Genomic DNA, 15,479 nt, shown 5'->3' with positions numbered 1-15,479 from the left:
ACAGCTAGTGCTCAGTGTAGAATAAAGGGTGGTAGTCAGCCTTATAGGGAGGTGTCATGATGCACTGCTATCTGTTTCCAGCATAGTCTTGAATGAATTTCAATGTGATGTAACATTTTCAGTTTTCCTCTTCCCTCAGAAAGTTAGCAGTTGGATAACAAGCTAAATTGGTGGTAGAATATAGAGGCATGGGGCTGGAAAGAGCTTTGTAAGGTTGCCCAGCCCATCTCTGTGCCCTGGGGATGGTAATGTGAGACAGGTGCTTGTCTAATCTGGTCTTAAAGACCTCCAGCAGCAATCTACTGCCACATCTTGCTGTTCTTACAACAGGAAAGTATTTCATAATATTCTAAGTGTTTTTGCTGTAGTTCACAACTTATCTCTCATGGAGATCTGTTTACTTTTTTGCAACCACTTCTAATGAATGCAGGGGCTATTAAAATGCTCCTTCTTTCAGCATCCTCCTCTCTCAGCAGCACAAGGCAGGTCCTTCCCCACAGGTTATGTGCCCTAGGTCATTGCTCTCCTGTGGATTTTTCTTTCTTTAATTGACTACCATTTTTCTCAAGCAATATAGCTCAAAGCTGCATGTGGTACGCAAGTGGAGGCCTTGGCAGGGCTGAGCTGCTGGAAGGATTATTTTGCTCTGTCTCTTAGCAATGTTCCTGTGCCCTAGCCTGATGTTTAGTGCCTTCAGTGCTGTTTGTTCCAGCTCAGCTGTGTGCTGTAACTGCCAGCTCCTTCTCTGCAGGCAGGCTGCTTGGCCACTGCCTTGCACTGGTGCAATCCATTACTTCTGCCCACCTGCAGCTCCTTAGGTTTGTGAACTGCTTGACTGCAGAGTCCTTCCATCCCCCCTGCAGGAGGTGATTTTCAACATCTGAGTGCTGGAAGAAAAGTGATTAGAAACTACTACTATATTTCCCTCTGCAAGACTTCCTGAATGGTAGCAGTGCTGCAGAAAGCCTGTCTAATTTGGCAGTTCTGTGGATGCTGCTTAGCTGCTTTCCAAGCTGATGCAGGGGGCAGTTCTTATTACTAAGTTTTATGACAGCCTCTTCCTCCCATCCCCATAACAAAGTGAAAAAGAGCAGTGAAATGTGTAAAAATCATAAGAAGAGAGTATTTATGAAGAAGAGCTGGGTCTTATGAAATAAGGATTCTAGCTGTAGCTCAAGATTTCTATACTTTGGACTGAACATGTAGTTGCAAATGGTGCATCAAAGCACAGTGTGGAACCTTGTGTTATAGGGTGAAGCTACACTGGTTTTATAGTGAACTTGAGACAAAGAAAGCAGTACATAAGATAAAACCAGCAAGTTTGTAACCTGGAGACCTATCCAGAAGGACTGTTCACAAGCCAGGCTAGCTGGGAGGCTGAACAAACCCATTCTGCCTCAACTTAAAAAAAAAAAAAAAGAGTGCACTTCTGTTCATACTAGGTGCAGTCTGCTCCTTTATAAATTCTAAGTTTCCTATAATTCTCATGTCCTCTGAGGAGTTAAAATACATTTTCCCTTCAATATGCTCCACATAGGCAAATACCACTTTGTCTAAAATGTTCAAGGATGCAGACAGCTTGGTGAAAGATGCAATACTTTTACCTGCATTGTGAATTCTCTACACTTAAGATTGTTTTTATTTGACATTAAAAAAAAAGGCACAAAACTTCTTTGCTCATCTTCATTACTTGTCTCATTGTCACACTTAACAACTCCAGGTAGGAGGCATGTAAGTGGGTAGAGCATATGGTGGGAGTGAAGCGTCCACAGTTTCTCAACTTCTTTTTCACAAATGTTCGGTTTTTGCAATATGGGCTGGTAGGCGCAGAGGCGGACCAGAAAGGTGTTTTGCCCATGTGGAGCATATACAAAACTTGATTCTTCATCTTGCCTGCTGGGCTTGGGTAACTTTCAGTGTTTCGAGTGTATGGGCTGTGTTCCTGTACAGGTGTTAGTGTTTTAATTGTTTCTTAAATTAGCCTGATCAGTTGAGACAGGGAGATCATGAAATTAAATACAGATGGTCCTGCACATGGAGGCCCCATGCACAATCCTGTGTGTGTAAGAGAGGCTGGCTTGCAGGGACATATCTCATGATTCTTCATGCTGGGGTGGACAGGCGTGCTCTCATTTCTTTCCTTCTCTCTTTCTCTTTCTCTCCAAATTGTGAGGAACTCAAAATCCCACAGAGCATGTAACAGCGGGTGGTAGGATTGTATCCAAACAGCAAAGTGCCTATGCTTGCATCTGCTCGGATGCACTCCCTTGAGCACTGCCCTGTATCCCCAATGAGCCTGACAGCTTCAATTAGTAACAGCAACATGCCAGCCTTAATGTTGTGTGATTGGAACCCGAATTAAAGGCAGTGTCTGAGTTCTGCCACCTTGGCCAAGGCAGGGAGCCTTGCTTAGGGTAGTAACTTCTTGTCTTGCACTCCGGGGTTGTAATCTGCCTAGCAGCCATGTCTGTACAGGAAGGCAGGTGAGCAGGCTTAGGCACAGGGCTCAGGAGATGTTTGCTACCACGGCATCTGAGGGCACAGCCAAACCGGTCCTTGGCCAGCCACAGAGGGCCTGAGCATGTTAAGTTCCTGGATGTGCTTTGGGCAGTAACCGACCTGCTAATAGTTCTGTGTACGCTTCTGGTGTCAAAGAAGCCTTTTCAAGTTTCATCATGCAGTCATATTGGCTTGACTCACCAGAAGAGGAAATTTTGAAAAAAATAACTTTGAAAAAGAGATGCTCTGGATAATACACTACGATTTGGGGCACCTTAACCCAGATGGCCAAGCAAGGGTAAGTGATGTCTCTTACTGTGTGGGTCACCAGTGAAACATGCAGAGACCCCTGGGGTCATGTGCTGTTGTCAGCTGTGGCTGTCTTCTGCCTGCTGGTGGCACAATCCCAAGGAAGGTTCAGTCTGCAATATCGATCCCTCCCTGTACTGTTAAACTGAACTACCAGCACAGCTCATAGAGGACAGGAAAAGGCAGAATGTATCACAAAGCTTCACTTACTGTCCAGGACTTCAGAATTTATTTTTTCCTACAGGATGTTTCATATTTAGCATAGGTTTTATTATTAATCTCTGGCCTAGTCAGCCCTCTCTTGGAAGAAGTCATTCATCTTCTCTGTCATCAGGAAATGGGTTTAAATTAGGATTAAATGCCGTAATTTTTCTTAATAACCCTAATTAATGTCCTTAATCATTTTCCAAAGGTCTGACGCAACCTCTGTACCTCTTCCTACCCCACTTTGCAGGGGGAGACATGACATGTTGCCTAAGAAAAGGTGCAGTTACTGGGAAGGCACAGTTGCTTTTCTCAGCAACAGAAGAGGCCTGGAACTTTTTGTTCTGAAGTCAAACTCTACAAAACTCTTCTGCTTTTATGCTGGCTTAGTTGCAGAAACAAGGAAGGGATCCACGCATAAGAAAAGCACTTTCTTCCCTTGTGGATTCTAATTAAATTGCCAGAATGGATGCTGTGGATGCTTTAGAACCCTAATGCACATCAGTATGCCTTTAGCAAAGTTCTACATGTCCATGTGTTTAGGCTGAATTTAGTGTTAATGGTTAACAAACCATTTCTTAAACATGGCAGGAGATAAAGTCATAAGACAAAACTAATATAGTTCTTCCACAGTGATCATGGGGTGGTTATAAAAAAATATGTTTGGAATTTAAGATTTGAGGAAAACGCTATTTGCATACTCTTCAAGAGACTTTAATTTAGCAAAAATCTGAGTTGTGCATCTCCCTAGGCCTAAATCAAGATCCTAAATGTTTTCTTCCTTTAATTATATGGAGACTAATTTACAGCATTAGAGATCACCATGCAGCTGAAGATGAATTATATTTTAGGGAGTTATACCTGATTGTGTAACTGAACACTGCATATGCCTGTGCAAGCACTGAAAATACTGTCATGAGTCTGGAGTTCATGTTTTAATTTATTCTGTAATCGCATTCAAAATATAAATACAATTTTCTTCAGCACTGAACACAATCAGCTAAAACCACTGTTAAGATAGATTAACATTGACTTTTTAAACATAGGCACAACTTGACTGGTTTCAGTAGAACTATGGCTACTTGGTCAGCAATGAACCTTGTAGATTGTAGCTCACACCTTGAAAATGGTTCAGTATCTCCATTCTTGGTTATCTCTGATTTAATGGAAGAATTATGCACTTTCTTAACATTTCTGTCAGTTAAAAGCATTACAAATTTATCAAGTTTTGAATCAAAGCTTGTGCTCTTCCCAGAGTATATAGCTAGAGCACTGCTTTACCTCCCAGCAGGCTGTAGTAGAGTATGTTGAACTGCTCCCAACTGCACCAACCTCTAGCTGCTGCGCTTACAAAATAAGCAGCACAACTACAGGCAAGACTCTGTGCTGGAGGTTTTGGATGGAAAAAAAGAAGCCAACCATGGAAATGGTCTCATCTTTAGGCACCCCTCCTATGTACAAAGAGGACCTAGTTAAAGTGCCAAAGATTAGACTACAATAAAAGATAAATTTTTTAAATATTGGTCATATAAAAATAATTCTGATATGTCTATATACATGCCTACTCTCTAGCAAAAACTGGTCTCTGCTATTTTGGGGGTGCCAAGTTTGGCGTCTCCTCATTCAGAAGCTGCTTTCAGATGACACTGTCCTATATTCTAGTTTATCTGAAACACTCTTAAACTCAAGTATTGCAGTCAGCTTGTGCCTCACCCTGACAATGAGAAGTACTGGTAAACCTCACAAATTTGCAAATTTGGTACTGTGAGTATGATGGGAATCTAGGCTAAGGAATTTACTTTGTTCCCTAGTACCTCTTAACAAGCAAAACAAGAGCTCCTGCACTTTCTCCCTTCAACCCCCTTCCCGTTTGTGCTGTTTCGACTCCCAGACTGACCACTAACTCGGGAGGAAAACGATGCCAGGCAGGGAAAGAGGTCTTGGTTGGATCAGCATTTGGTTTTGTGGCTTCCGTGACTCTCAGGGTATTCTGGTTGGCAAGAGAGGTTTTGGCAGAAATTGGAACGAAAGGAATAGCTCTATTCAGAGATCTAACAGTCCTCTCAATCCCTAGTTATATAAAAGGAAAATAAGTTTCAGTTTCAAACAACTCTAACACATCCTATGAAACTGGACATGTTCATTATAATTCTGTATTACTCTTTAGCTGAGCTGCATGGAATAACAACTGTGTGGGTACCAGCTATGCATTGCTTCAGCAGCATAATCAGCATACTTTGTCAGTAGTCATTACACTCATAAGTTAGAAATATATTTAGAACTGTGAGATGTCCCCAAATAAATCCCTAAAACTTGTTTGCACCTTCTCTCTGATTTCTGCTAACCTGAAAACTGAAGAATTGCAAAATGTCTTCTCAGATTCAAAAAAAAAAAAAAAAGGAAAAGAAAAAAAAAAAAAAAACGACCTCTGTTCTCTGCCTCCTGTAGTCTTCACTCTGTTGTTCATTTGAATGCTCAGACTCATTGGCAGAGGCAATAGTGTATGTCTTAAAACATACAAAGCCAGTTTAATCAGCGTTTAAGGAACAAATTACTGCATTGCAACATAGGAGGCCTACTCTGCTTTTGGAAACTTCGCCCTTATTCACAAAATCTTTCCATCCCTAGGCCTGTTACTGAAAACAATTCTGTTGATTAAAAAGGAAACTTGCATGGAGAAATGCTTGTAAACATCACACATAAAATATGCTACAAATTTTCTTCCATTTAAACACATTTTTCCTTAGCTGCTCTGTGCTTCATCAGCCTATCTCCTTTGCCATTTCTATGAACACCAAATAAGACTAGATACTTTGAGGAGTTAGATCAGGCCCTTATGTTGGCCATTTGGAACAGAGACTTCTTAAAACTTTTCTGCAGTGCCTACTACTGTACAAACATCCTTCTATAAAAGTGTCTTGTGCTTCTTTTGACTTGTTTGTCTAGCACTGAAATGTCTCTGTGAGATTTAAACTGTGCTCTTTATAGAGCAATAGAACTCTTTTTAAAGCTGCTGACTAATTGAAGGAGTTGTGATATAGATGTACATATACAAAAAAGGAACCATGAATATTCATATTCACTATACTTTTATTCCTATAATTGGGAGGAATCAATAGGGTACACTTCACACAGTTTCCTCTGTAATCACATCAGTGCTCATCGTATGGAGCAGTACTGCCAGGGCTTTCATACTTGCCTCTGTACCAGCACCTCTCACTGCTAGAAAGGAGTGGATCCTAGCATTCAGGAAAAGCCTGTCTGCTGATGTTCGTTCCTCAGTGTAAATGGTAGTAAAAGATTACCCTGTGAATTCCCAACATTGGGAGGAAAATAGGAAAAACTGGGAGAGTAACCACAGAATTTAAAAGCAACTGCAGAATATGCAAACCCGACAGGGAGGTAGCATTTTCTGCCTGGGAAGACACAGAAGTGAGTTTGATGCCACTGTCTTTAAGTGTCTTAAACTAAATGCTCTAGTGCAGTACTAAATGCTTCAGTAGGTGAAGCAAACTGGGAAAGCTCTCACTGATATATAATATCCTACCCCTGCCCTCCCTACCTCTCTGCTCAACCAATGAGACAGAAAAGTCCCTACTGTTCAGAGTTCAGCTACTGTGGCCAGTGTTCAAAGAGCCAATATTGCAGGGAAATAACTTTATTTGACCTTGCCTAATCAATGTCTGCTCAAAAATGCTGGGTGGATTGGGGAGGGGAAGGGAGTATACAAGGATCTCCGAAAGCACAGTAAGAAGAGGGCAAAGTCACACTTCAAAAATAATCTCATCTGAATGTGTTTTTCAGACTGTTTTCTACCAGTCCTTGGATTGTGAAAGCTGGCATTCACAAATAAATATTGGAAGCACTAAGATCCAAAGAGTTCCTTATGCTTTCTGGACACGTGAACAAACAACTGAAGTAAACAGCCTGCTCTTGTCCCTTAGGAATGAATGTATGCAACATGCCCCTGAAACATTAGGACTCCAAGGTATTTTCCCTAACCTACTATGCAGCTAAGCTTGTCTCTATTAGCACTGGTAAAACATAGAGATCATTACAGCCTTCTCTTGAGCAAATGATGCATACAAACATTTAAATGCTCCAGACAGGGTTTTAAAGAGAATTCAGCTTCCCAGCAGTGTAGACAGTAAGCTTTTGAATCCCTCCACTATGTCCCTATCAGCATCATTAGGTGGCTCATTATTCTTAAAAGTCTGACCCTTCAGCTTTCAGTGGCCCTGAGCAACTCTCCAGCTTGAGTTTTCAGCCTTCAGCTGCTCATGTTTTAAAATGTTTATTTCACTCGTTGCAAATATCAGTCTTGGTATTACCACAGAACACCCTAGTGTGCTGCACCAGCACAGGCACACTTGAGGTAGCTGGGCCTGGCAACCTGCCCAGGTATGCAGCAAGTCTGTGCTGTTTGGGCTACACTGCTGCCTGGGCTAAAGTGAGCTAGTGGACCTGGCTGTAGTTTCAGTAATTTCAGGTTTTTTCTGTCAAGAAAGGCAAAAATTAAACTGGAAACATGATTTCATGCAAATCTAAGTAAAAACTACTTAGAAGTGCAGAGTACCACAGAGGAACCGCAGGAGGTTTGCTATTTTGATGATTAAGCATGTGATTAAAAGCCTACTGAAAATGATGGAAAGACACCTGACGACTTAAATGAGCTTTGCATCAGCTGTAAAGACATTTCATTATCTATGCACTGGGACTGTTGCATACAACAGTTAATTACATTACAGTTGCAACACGAAAGAAATGCCAATAATGAATACTTACTTTTGCTAACATAAGCAAATAGCTTTCTAATGAATAGTATCATTTAAAAACTCAGCTATAACACCCATAAGGTAAATCAAAGCAGACTGTTAAAACCCAGAATTATTACAGAGCAATAAACTAAAATGTACAGAAATTATATATGTGCCTGCACACACTACATAGCTCAAAAATCTAAAGTAAAGATAAAAAATTAGATTATAAAATAACATATTCAATGAGATGTTGCCTGCACAGTGACCTGCACCTGCTGAAAATTCTGAGCAGTCTCCACTCTCAGTACTGTTGGTGAGAGCTGACTTCATGCTGCATTTATCAAGCCCAGGCTTGCATCTTGTGTTATCCTCCCAGGAAGCAGAGGGTTTATATGTTCAGACCATACCTTGCACAGCTAGAGAGTGCTGAGCAGGAAACAAAATCTTGTGCTGTGAATTAGGAATGCGTGCAGTCCGGCTAGGTTTCCCATCAAAAAGTACTTGGTAAAGTTGTTTGGATCTCTCTACATAAAGCTTCAGGTATCATTCAGGAACAATGTTACTTGCCTCTGAACTGAGTAGCTAATCTATGCTAAACTATACAATGTAATTTGATTGCATGAAACGCATGGACTTCTAAATCGGTTTGACTACGTTTTCAGTGCCTTTTTGAGGTCAGCGTAGAAATTAGTCAGGGTACTAGCCATGGCAGTGTCTACTGCAGATTGTGGTAGCATCCCTCGCAGTTCAGTCTGAATATAACCTGTTAAAAGACTGTGGCGAGGGTAGTCCTTAAGTGGGACACAGAACCAACCACAAGGGTGATTGAATCCACGGACAAAATTAGGTCTCACTTCTCCATAGTCTAGGCTTACACCTATTGAGGAAAACAAAAAACAAAACAAACAAAAAAAGCAAATGAATTTGAGACAGATGAAAAATAAAGGCACAGTAAACTTAAAAAGTACAAGTTTCTGCTTGGGGCATTCAGTAGTAGTGGTAGACACGCAAGTTTTTGGGGGTACTTTCATGCATGAAAGTTGTCTATTCTTCATTCAAACTCCCTCACGGAAGAACAGAACTTGATAATCAAAACTTCTAACATTAAAAAGATATTCCTCTCATTTACTAGTAAATTGTTATTTCACCCGATCTGCTATACGAGCTGGAGCAGACCACTCAACTTGTCTCTACCACTCCTGTCCCACAGTTGGTGGAAATGGTACTTTAATACACAGGGATGGCTCATGAAAAAGCTGGTATTTGCACACTGCTTTAAATCTGTAAAATGTTCAAATATCTTTGAAATACTTCCTGGAAATCATCATGCAGTTTTGGAATGCTTAAGTAATAAAAGAAGTACAGAAATAAACTTAACTAGAATCATATCTTAAGCCAAGCAGCTGTTGCAAAATAAGAAATAAGCAGAGCTGAGTGGTGCCTTACCACATGTTAGAAGCCCATCTTCATAGTTTGTAGTGTAAGAGAAATCAACAAACTCTCTTGGTGCTATGATGTTCCAGAGCTGGCCCGCAGTGGTGTAGCGCATCACACAGCAGTTCTTGTTGAGTGACACAACGAAGAGGATAGGAAAATAAAGAGATCTAAGTACAATGAGAGGGAAATTTAAGCTTGTATGCAGCTAGTCTTTTCCACAAAGACCATCTCCTCCACTGACAGCCTCTGACCTCAAGTACACACTGTGCAGACAACTGCAGTGAGGTCTGAATGAAGGTGTCATTTTCCAATCTAAATGCTGGAAGTTTGTAAGGACTTGCAGTCTGCAACTGAGAGCTGCAGGAGCTGAGAATATCTGGCACCTTTAAACCACACTGACTAAAACTAGAGGACTGTTATTCAAGGACTGGGAACTAAAAGCTATGTGGCTTTTATGTGGCTTACCTACTACTTAGCAAGCCTGAAAGGCCCAGGAATAAACCCCAGAAGGCCACTCTCAGTACTAGGAGCCTCTGTAAAGCACTTATGATCCACAAAGTGGATAACAAAACAGAATGTAAACAAGTCTTCAGAAAGGCATTCTTAAGAGACATTTAGGGTTTCTGTAAATATTACTAAATCACAAAAATGTGTTTTTGTAAATAATTAGCAAAAAACCTTTGCCACGTAATTCTTCCTTTAGAGCCAGAGCAAAAGATGATTAATCAGTGTTTAAGCCAGAAGCCCACAGGCTTCTGAAATTCTGTACTGAATGTCCCCAGTAACCAAAATAAAGCTACCAGCTGGCACATAATCAGCTTCAAACCTACCTTTCTTTTGCAAGTCCTGCCCCTCAGTATGAACTATTCTGGCTCCCAGCACAAAGCCCTGCTGCATAGTGAAGTCAGCCTTTTGGGAATAGGGAGAGGCTGTAGTTTCTGTAAAAGTACGTGTGGAATTTTAACACCTACAATTACGTACATTGTGGAACAGAAGAAAGCAAGTTGTATGAAAAATCTTTGGGACATAAAATACCACACTATAGTTCTCCCTGTATGCAAATTTTTTTCAGAGGGTACCAGAGCTCCCAGATCTGAGAGAATCATGACCTTCCTAGTTTTACTCCGCATTTCCTTATTTTCCTTAGTATCCTCATTTCTAGCATTGATGGAAAGCTGAGCTTCAGGCTTCAGAATAGAACTGTGAAGACAACCCCCTTCCACCTGAGCTTACCCACAACATGTATGCACAAAAATCACATGCACATGTAGAAAATATCTAATTCCTTAGGCTAACATCGTTATTTGTTGGAACAACTGCTCTGCTGCACTGTTGACTCACATAGACACCTATACACATTTTCTTTATGAATCTAAACAAATCTTTACCTCTTCAAATGTTTCTACAATGTCCATTGCAGTCATTAAGCTGTCCCAGTCTAGCCTATAAGGTCCAGGGCGAATATGATCCACTATTCTGTTAGTAACATCTTCCACCACTCCTTGAGCTTTGTAGCTAGAGAAACATAAGTTTATATTTAAAAGTAAGAAATTCTTTCCAAGCATGCTATTACTTTGCAACAGCATGCTTACTGTAATACCTTGCTACCTGGGGTTGTAATCGGCATACAATTCTATCAGAGGCAGTATGGAAAAAGACCTACTGGTGTATCTATTCCTTTCCACTGCAATAAATGGTATTCTGAGAAACTTTGTGCTTAAGCTGCAACTGTATTTCTCAAACTGCAAATTCTTTCCTCAGATTAAAATCATCATTGTTTATTTCTAAAACAGCTTGTCATTTTGCTGCTCTCTCATGGGAAGCAAGGGAGTCCTCCAGGGAAAACTGAAACTAAAAGCAAACAGAAAAGAGTGCAGGGATATGTGGGAAAAAGTTTCTTATTGTCTTGGTTTTACTACTGTTGTTTCTACTTTATGAAAATTCTAAGTTATGCTTTGGTGGCCTATTAGAATACCATAGAAGATAATTTGGTGTAAGTTATTAGACACTAGACTTTTTGCTTATTTCAGTTGCCTGGCCTCATGTTCCTAAAGAGGGAAAAATAGATCAGAATCATTATTTTCAAAACATTTCTTATTCATTACGCTGCTATTGTTAATAGCAGGTAATTATTCAGAAAACACATTCATTTATTCGCTCACATATTTCACCCACATTCATTCATAGTTACAGGGTTGGAGCAAAAGTAGTGAGGCCAACTCCAGCCGCATGCTCACAAGTGGAGGACTACACTAACAGGCCAGTGACTTCTAGGCAGGTGAAAGTCCCTCAAAAGATCCTCTATTTCATCAGGTGTATATACAACCCTGCAGGCTTCATCTGTAGATGCCCTCTTGGCTGTGGTTTAAGTTACAGAACCTGTTGTTGATACCAGTGTGCACTGATGGCCCTATACGGATTCACTAGACTTGGTGTCTAGGCATAACAGTTCTTGCAGATTCAGCAGGCCTTGTAGTCCCCAGAGTGTATCAGTCCTTGAGATACTTTCAAACACTACCTTTTCACAATATTTTTCCTTCCGTCAGCCTGCTCTTTTCTAGTCACTATTTCTCCATCTAAACCTACAGATAGCTATAGAACCCAATCTCAGAAAGTCACAATGGAAGGGCCTTTATGGCACACACTTTTCCCAGTTATGTGCTTGATGTCTTACTCTATTGTCGTTGCATAGTTGTTGTGACAGTACAAGTACTGTAAGAGGTGGGCTGTCACTCAATAACACCTGGGAGCTACGGAACCTGGACTTGATTCTGTGGTCTACAGATGATCTTTCTAAAACGTCTGGGAATATGATGTTGCCAGCTTAAGCCAATGGGAGTTCTGCGGTATGTTCTATAGTGTTCACTTTTAGTTATTCCAGACAATATGCAAGACTAAAGCATTGAATTATAAAACTAAAAAGAAATGGTACAGGCCTTTGCACAGCAAAGAGGTACATTAGATGTTCCACCTAGCTTCTTCACATCCTAAATTCTCTAAAGCACATTCGTGGAACCATAAAAGTATGTATGTGGTCTGAAGGCAAACTTACAGGTATCCACTGAATTCTTCTGATGGTTTACGCCACACAGTAGCATCTTTCTGAAAAAGAATGGAAGTTATGGTATTAACCATTATTCACAGACAATTCTAAGATGTCCAGAAAAATCACATTTTTCTGAAGAACAAAAGACTTTACCATTAACTATGGTATATCCTAAAGTGCTCACTGACCTAATATCTGGGCACTTTTGTATGTTTTTCTTAGGAACTGAAGCAGATGTTTCAGACATCTTTTACTAACAATCTTCCATTCTTTCCAAAAATCACTCAAGTGACTTTCTCAGTATCAAATTCTAGAAGCCTCTCCAAAAACAGCACTTGGCAGGCTAAGCCAGTTTACTAGGAATGCACAGAATATAATGGAATCACATTATTACACAAAGCCTTCCACATAAAAGATGACTGGAAAGTCATTGTCTGGACTCAGACAGGAAGACCACACAACTTACATTTGCACTTCTGTAACACATGACCAAGCACATGTGTGGCAGGAGGTGCTGACAGTGGCTGACAAGGAAGCTTAAGTCATCCCTCTCTCCTAGATGCCTGACTAGAAACATCCTGCCAGTAGTGGTCTATTCATTTTAGTTTGCCACAGGAAATAAAGAAATGGTATCCCTTGTTTTTATCTAACTATAAAATGGGACCTTGGTACAAAATCTGTGTATTTAGGTGTTATAAAAGTGCCCTCTGGGATTTTCTTTACTTGGTATCATAAATACATAAACACTAAGAACCAAACACCCTAAAGAACAGTAGTGTAAGAACTACATCCTGAACTGTTACATATATGGAGGGGGAAAGCATCTCCCCCCCCCCCCCCCAATAAAATCCTCCTCAAGAATCTTCCTTGCAGGTAGCTAAAAATCTGAAATTCTTTTACAGGGCAGAATACCAAAATGGAAGGAAGGAAGTCCAACGGGGACTTTACAGGAGTAAAATATGGGGATTAAGATGATCCGAACAGTGAGATTCAGGCAACTTTCTAAAGGAAAATAATGGTATGTGTACTCACAAATACAAGGCTCTTCAAAAGCATTGTAACAAAAGGGTAAAGATACAAATTTACTACACTAGTTCTATCACCTTACCACACTGAGATACAAAAGTCAAAATTCATTTCTACTTTCCATGCCAGACAGGACTAAAAAGTGTTCACTCGGGCTAGGAGTGAGGCATCTGGGAAGTTTATTTAGTCTGATGGAGTGGGACTTGCAAATGTCAAGCAGCTAAGAAGAAGGGCATGACAAACTGCTTGGGGAAAGCAGGGACTGCCTTCTATTTTCATGGGAAGAAACTTCTGATAATGTGGGGGCTCTGATACACTGCTGTAGCTTGAAGCCAATAGAAATATATGAAGAGATGTGAGAGAGAGAACTGAGGATGATCTCACTTTTTAAGAACAGGACGTCAGAGGCTGGAGCATGAAGGGTTCAGGCATTACAGACAAATTAGATTCCAGAGGTTGTCAGACCCTACCTGAAGGTTGTGGTTGAATCGTTAGAAAATACAAGTGAGCATCTCGCAACATTGCTAGCACTAATAGCATTTCAAATTTTGCTTCAAAGAAATCCCATCACCCTACATAGGTAGGATCCCACTGTGAGACACTTTTCTGAAAATTGTTATGAAGAATGACAGAGCATGTCTGCAAAGGGAAGAAAAACTCTATTACCTAAATCTGTACTATCCTAGAATGGTTGTTTCACAGAGCCTCTCACCTGAAAGTCCCATAAGAATTTGCCAAATGTTTGACACTGGTAGTACATGGCATAATTTTTCCCCTAAGTGACCTACCACTTGCTTGACACAACAAATCGTGTCACAGGCAAGAAACTCCACCTAGATCACTTACAGTTTTCTTAGCAATCCGCCATTCGCTGTCTCCGATGCTGTGGTACTGAACCAGAGTGTTCTGCAGTTTTGTAGCCAGGGGTGCTGAATCTGGCAGGAGATCCATTTTCCCCCCCTCCTGCGTTAGAAAAAAAAAAGAAAGAAATCAAAACAGGACACTAAATTAAATACAAGCATTACTCATTTAAACCCGCTGATATCCACTCACTTTGAGCAGAGAAGGTGGAAATTATCAGTCTCAAAGCGAACTCCCCCAGCCCGACGCTTTGCTCTGGGCGAGAGACGCAGGCGGGGCGAGGCAACCGGCAGGACCTGCCTGTCGGCAGCCACCCGGCGCGGCGCAGGCAGCGGGCCAACGTCCCAACGGCCGCCCCCAACGGCCGCCCCCGCGGCGCTCGCGCCTGGCGTTCCGCGGCCGTTGGAAGCGCACGCCGAGCCCCGTGCTGCCGCTCTGGCCCCGGCCCCCGCACTCACCTGCGGCCGCGACCCTCCCCCTCCTCCCCCCGGCAGCGGCGCTGCCGCCCTGCCCGGCCGCTAACGGCCGATGCCGACAGCCAATAAGGGCGCAGCCGGCTTCGCGGCGCAGCCAATGGCGGAGCAGCCGCTGCCGGTGGTTTGCAGCTCTACAGCCTCGGCAGAGTGCGAAGTTCGGATGGGGTGGGCCAGCAGGGTGTGGCCCTACCGGCTAATCCCCGCCCACGCTCGGCGCCTTCTGGTATCACGCGAACTTTCGACTGGTCACCGGCGTGTCGTCACTGGGAGGGGAAGGAGGGCGCCTTCCCATTCGCTGTTGCTGGGGAGCCTGGCGGTGTGATTGGGCGCGGGGAGTGGAGTGATCGGCGAAGGGCGGGGTTAAGCGCCGCCCGGCGTGCGGCGCGAGCCCGACTGTTGGCGGCGGCGGGCCGCGACGGTTGCTGCGCGGCTGTGGCGCGCGCGGCCACCCGCGCAGCGCGGCCTGCCGGCGCTGCCAGGGCAGCGGGACGAGGCCAGACAGCAGCAGGCCGTGCCGGTGCGTCTGTGGTGACCGACCGTTACTATCGCACCACGTGATAGCACACCAAACCTCTGTCAGCGGGGGTGGGGGTCACTCCGAGCCTCATTTTCTCCAGCCTGCCGTGTTAATGTAACTTTACGGTTTGCTTAGTGTTGCAGAATAGGCGACACTGGTGCTTTTCAGTTGAGGCGTTGTGCATGCTCCCCTGCCTACACTGGCCGTTCAGCTGGGGCCTGTCCTGCTAGTTCAGATGTGGGCAAGAGTGGTGAAGACCTTCGTCCCTATCTCAGTGCCTCCCAGGTTCCAGTCAGCCATGACTGTCACGGTGTCAGAAATTGAAAACAAAACGTCTGTCTAGC

The 15,479-nt window shown here is 42.6% G+C and overlaps 1 protein-coding gene across 3 annotated transcripts; it reads right to left on the bottom strand.

Moving 5' to 3' along the window:
* Nucleotides 1-3,932: 3,932 nt before the first annotated feature.
* On the bottom strand, nucleotides 3,933-14,832 carry LOC112995232 (stAR-related lipid transfer protein 4). 3 transcript variants are annotated; one of them, XM_064500090.1, is made up of 6 exons: nucleotides 14,809-14,832; nucleotides 14,128-14,244; nucleotides 12,262-12,311; nucleotides 10,598-10,724; nucleotides 9,219-9,333; nucleotides 3,933-8,649 (listed from the first exon to the last, which is right to left on the bottom strand). In XM_064500090.1, the coding sequence occupies exons 2-6, from the start codon at nucleotides 14,230-14,232 to the stop codon at nucleotides 8,423-8,425; spliced, it is 624 nt and encodes a 207-aa protein (XP_064356160.1). In that variant the 5' UTR covers nucleotides 14,233-14,244; nucleotides 14,809-14,832; the 3' UTR covers nucleotides 3,933-8,422. The 3 variants fall into 3 exon arrangements, with proteins under 3 accessions (XP_064356160.1, XP_025975876.1, XP_025975877.1); XM_026120091.2 differs by lacking the exon at nucleotides 14,809-14,832 and adding an exon at nucleotides 14,335-14,796; XM_026120092.2 differs by lacking the exon at nucleotides 14,809-14,832 and adding an exon at nucleotides 14,601-14,796.
* Between the last annotated feature and the right edge of the window lie 647 nt (nucleotides 14,833-15,479).

Source organism: Dromaius novaehollandiae, chromosome W (genome assembly GCF_036370855.1).
Source record: "Dromaius novaehollandiae isolate bDroNov1 chromosome W, bDroNov1.hap1, whole genome shotgun sequence".
Classification (NCBI taxonomy): Eukaryota; Metazoa; Chordata; class Aves; order Casuariiformes; family Dromaiidae; genus Dromaius; species Dromaius novaehollandiae.
The sequence above is the reverse complement of the archived record's forward strand: the minus strand, read 5'-3'. Positions and strand labels throughout refer to the sequence as shown.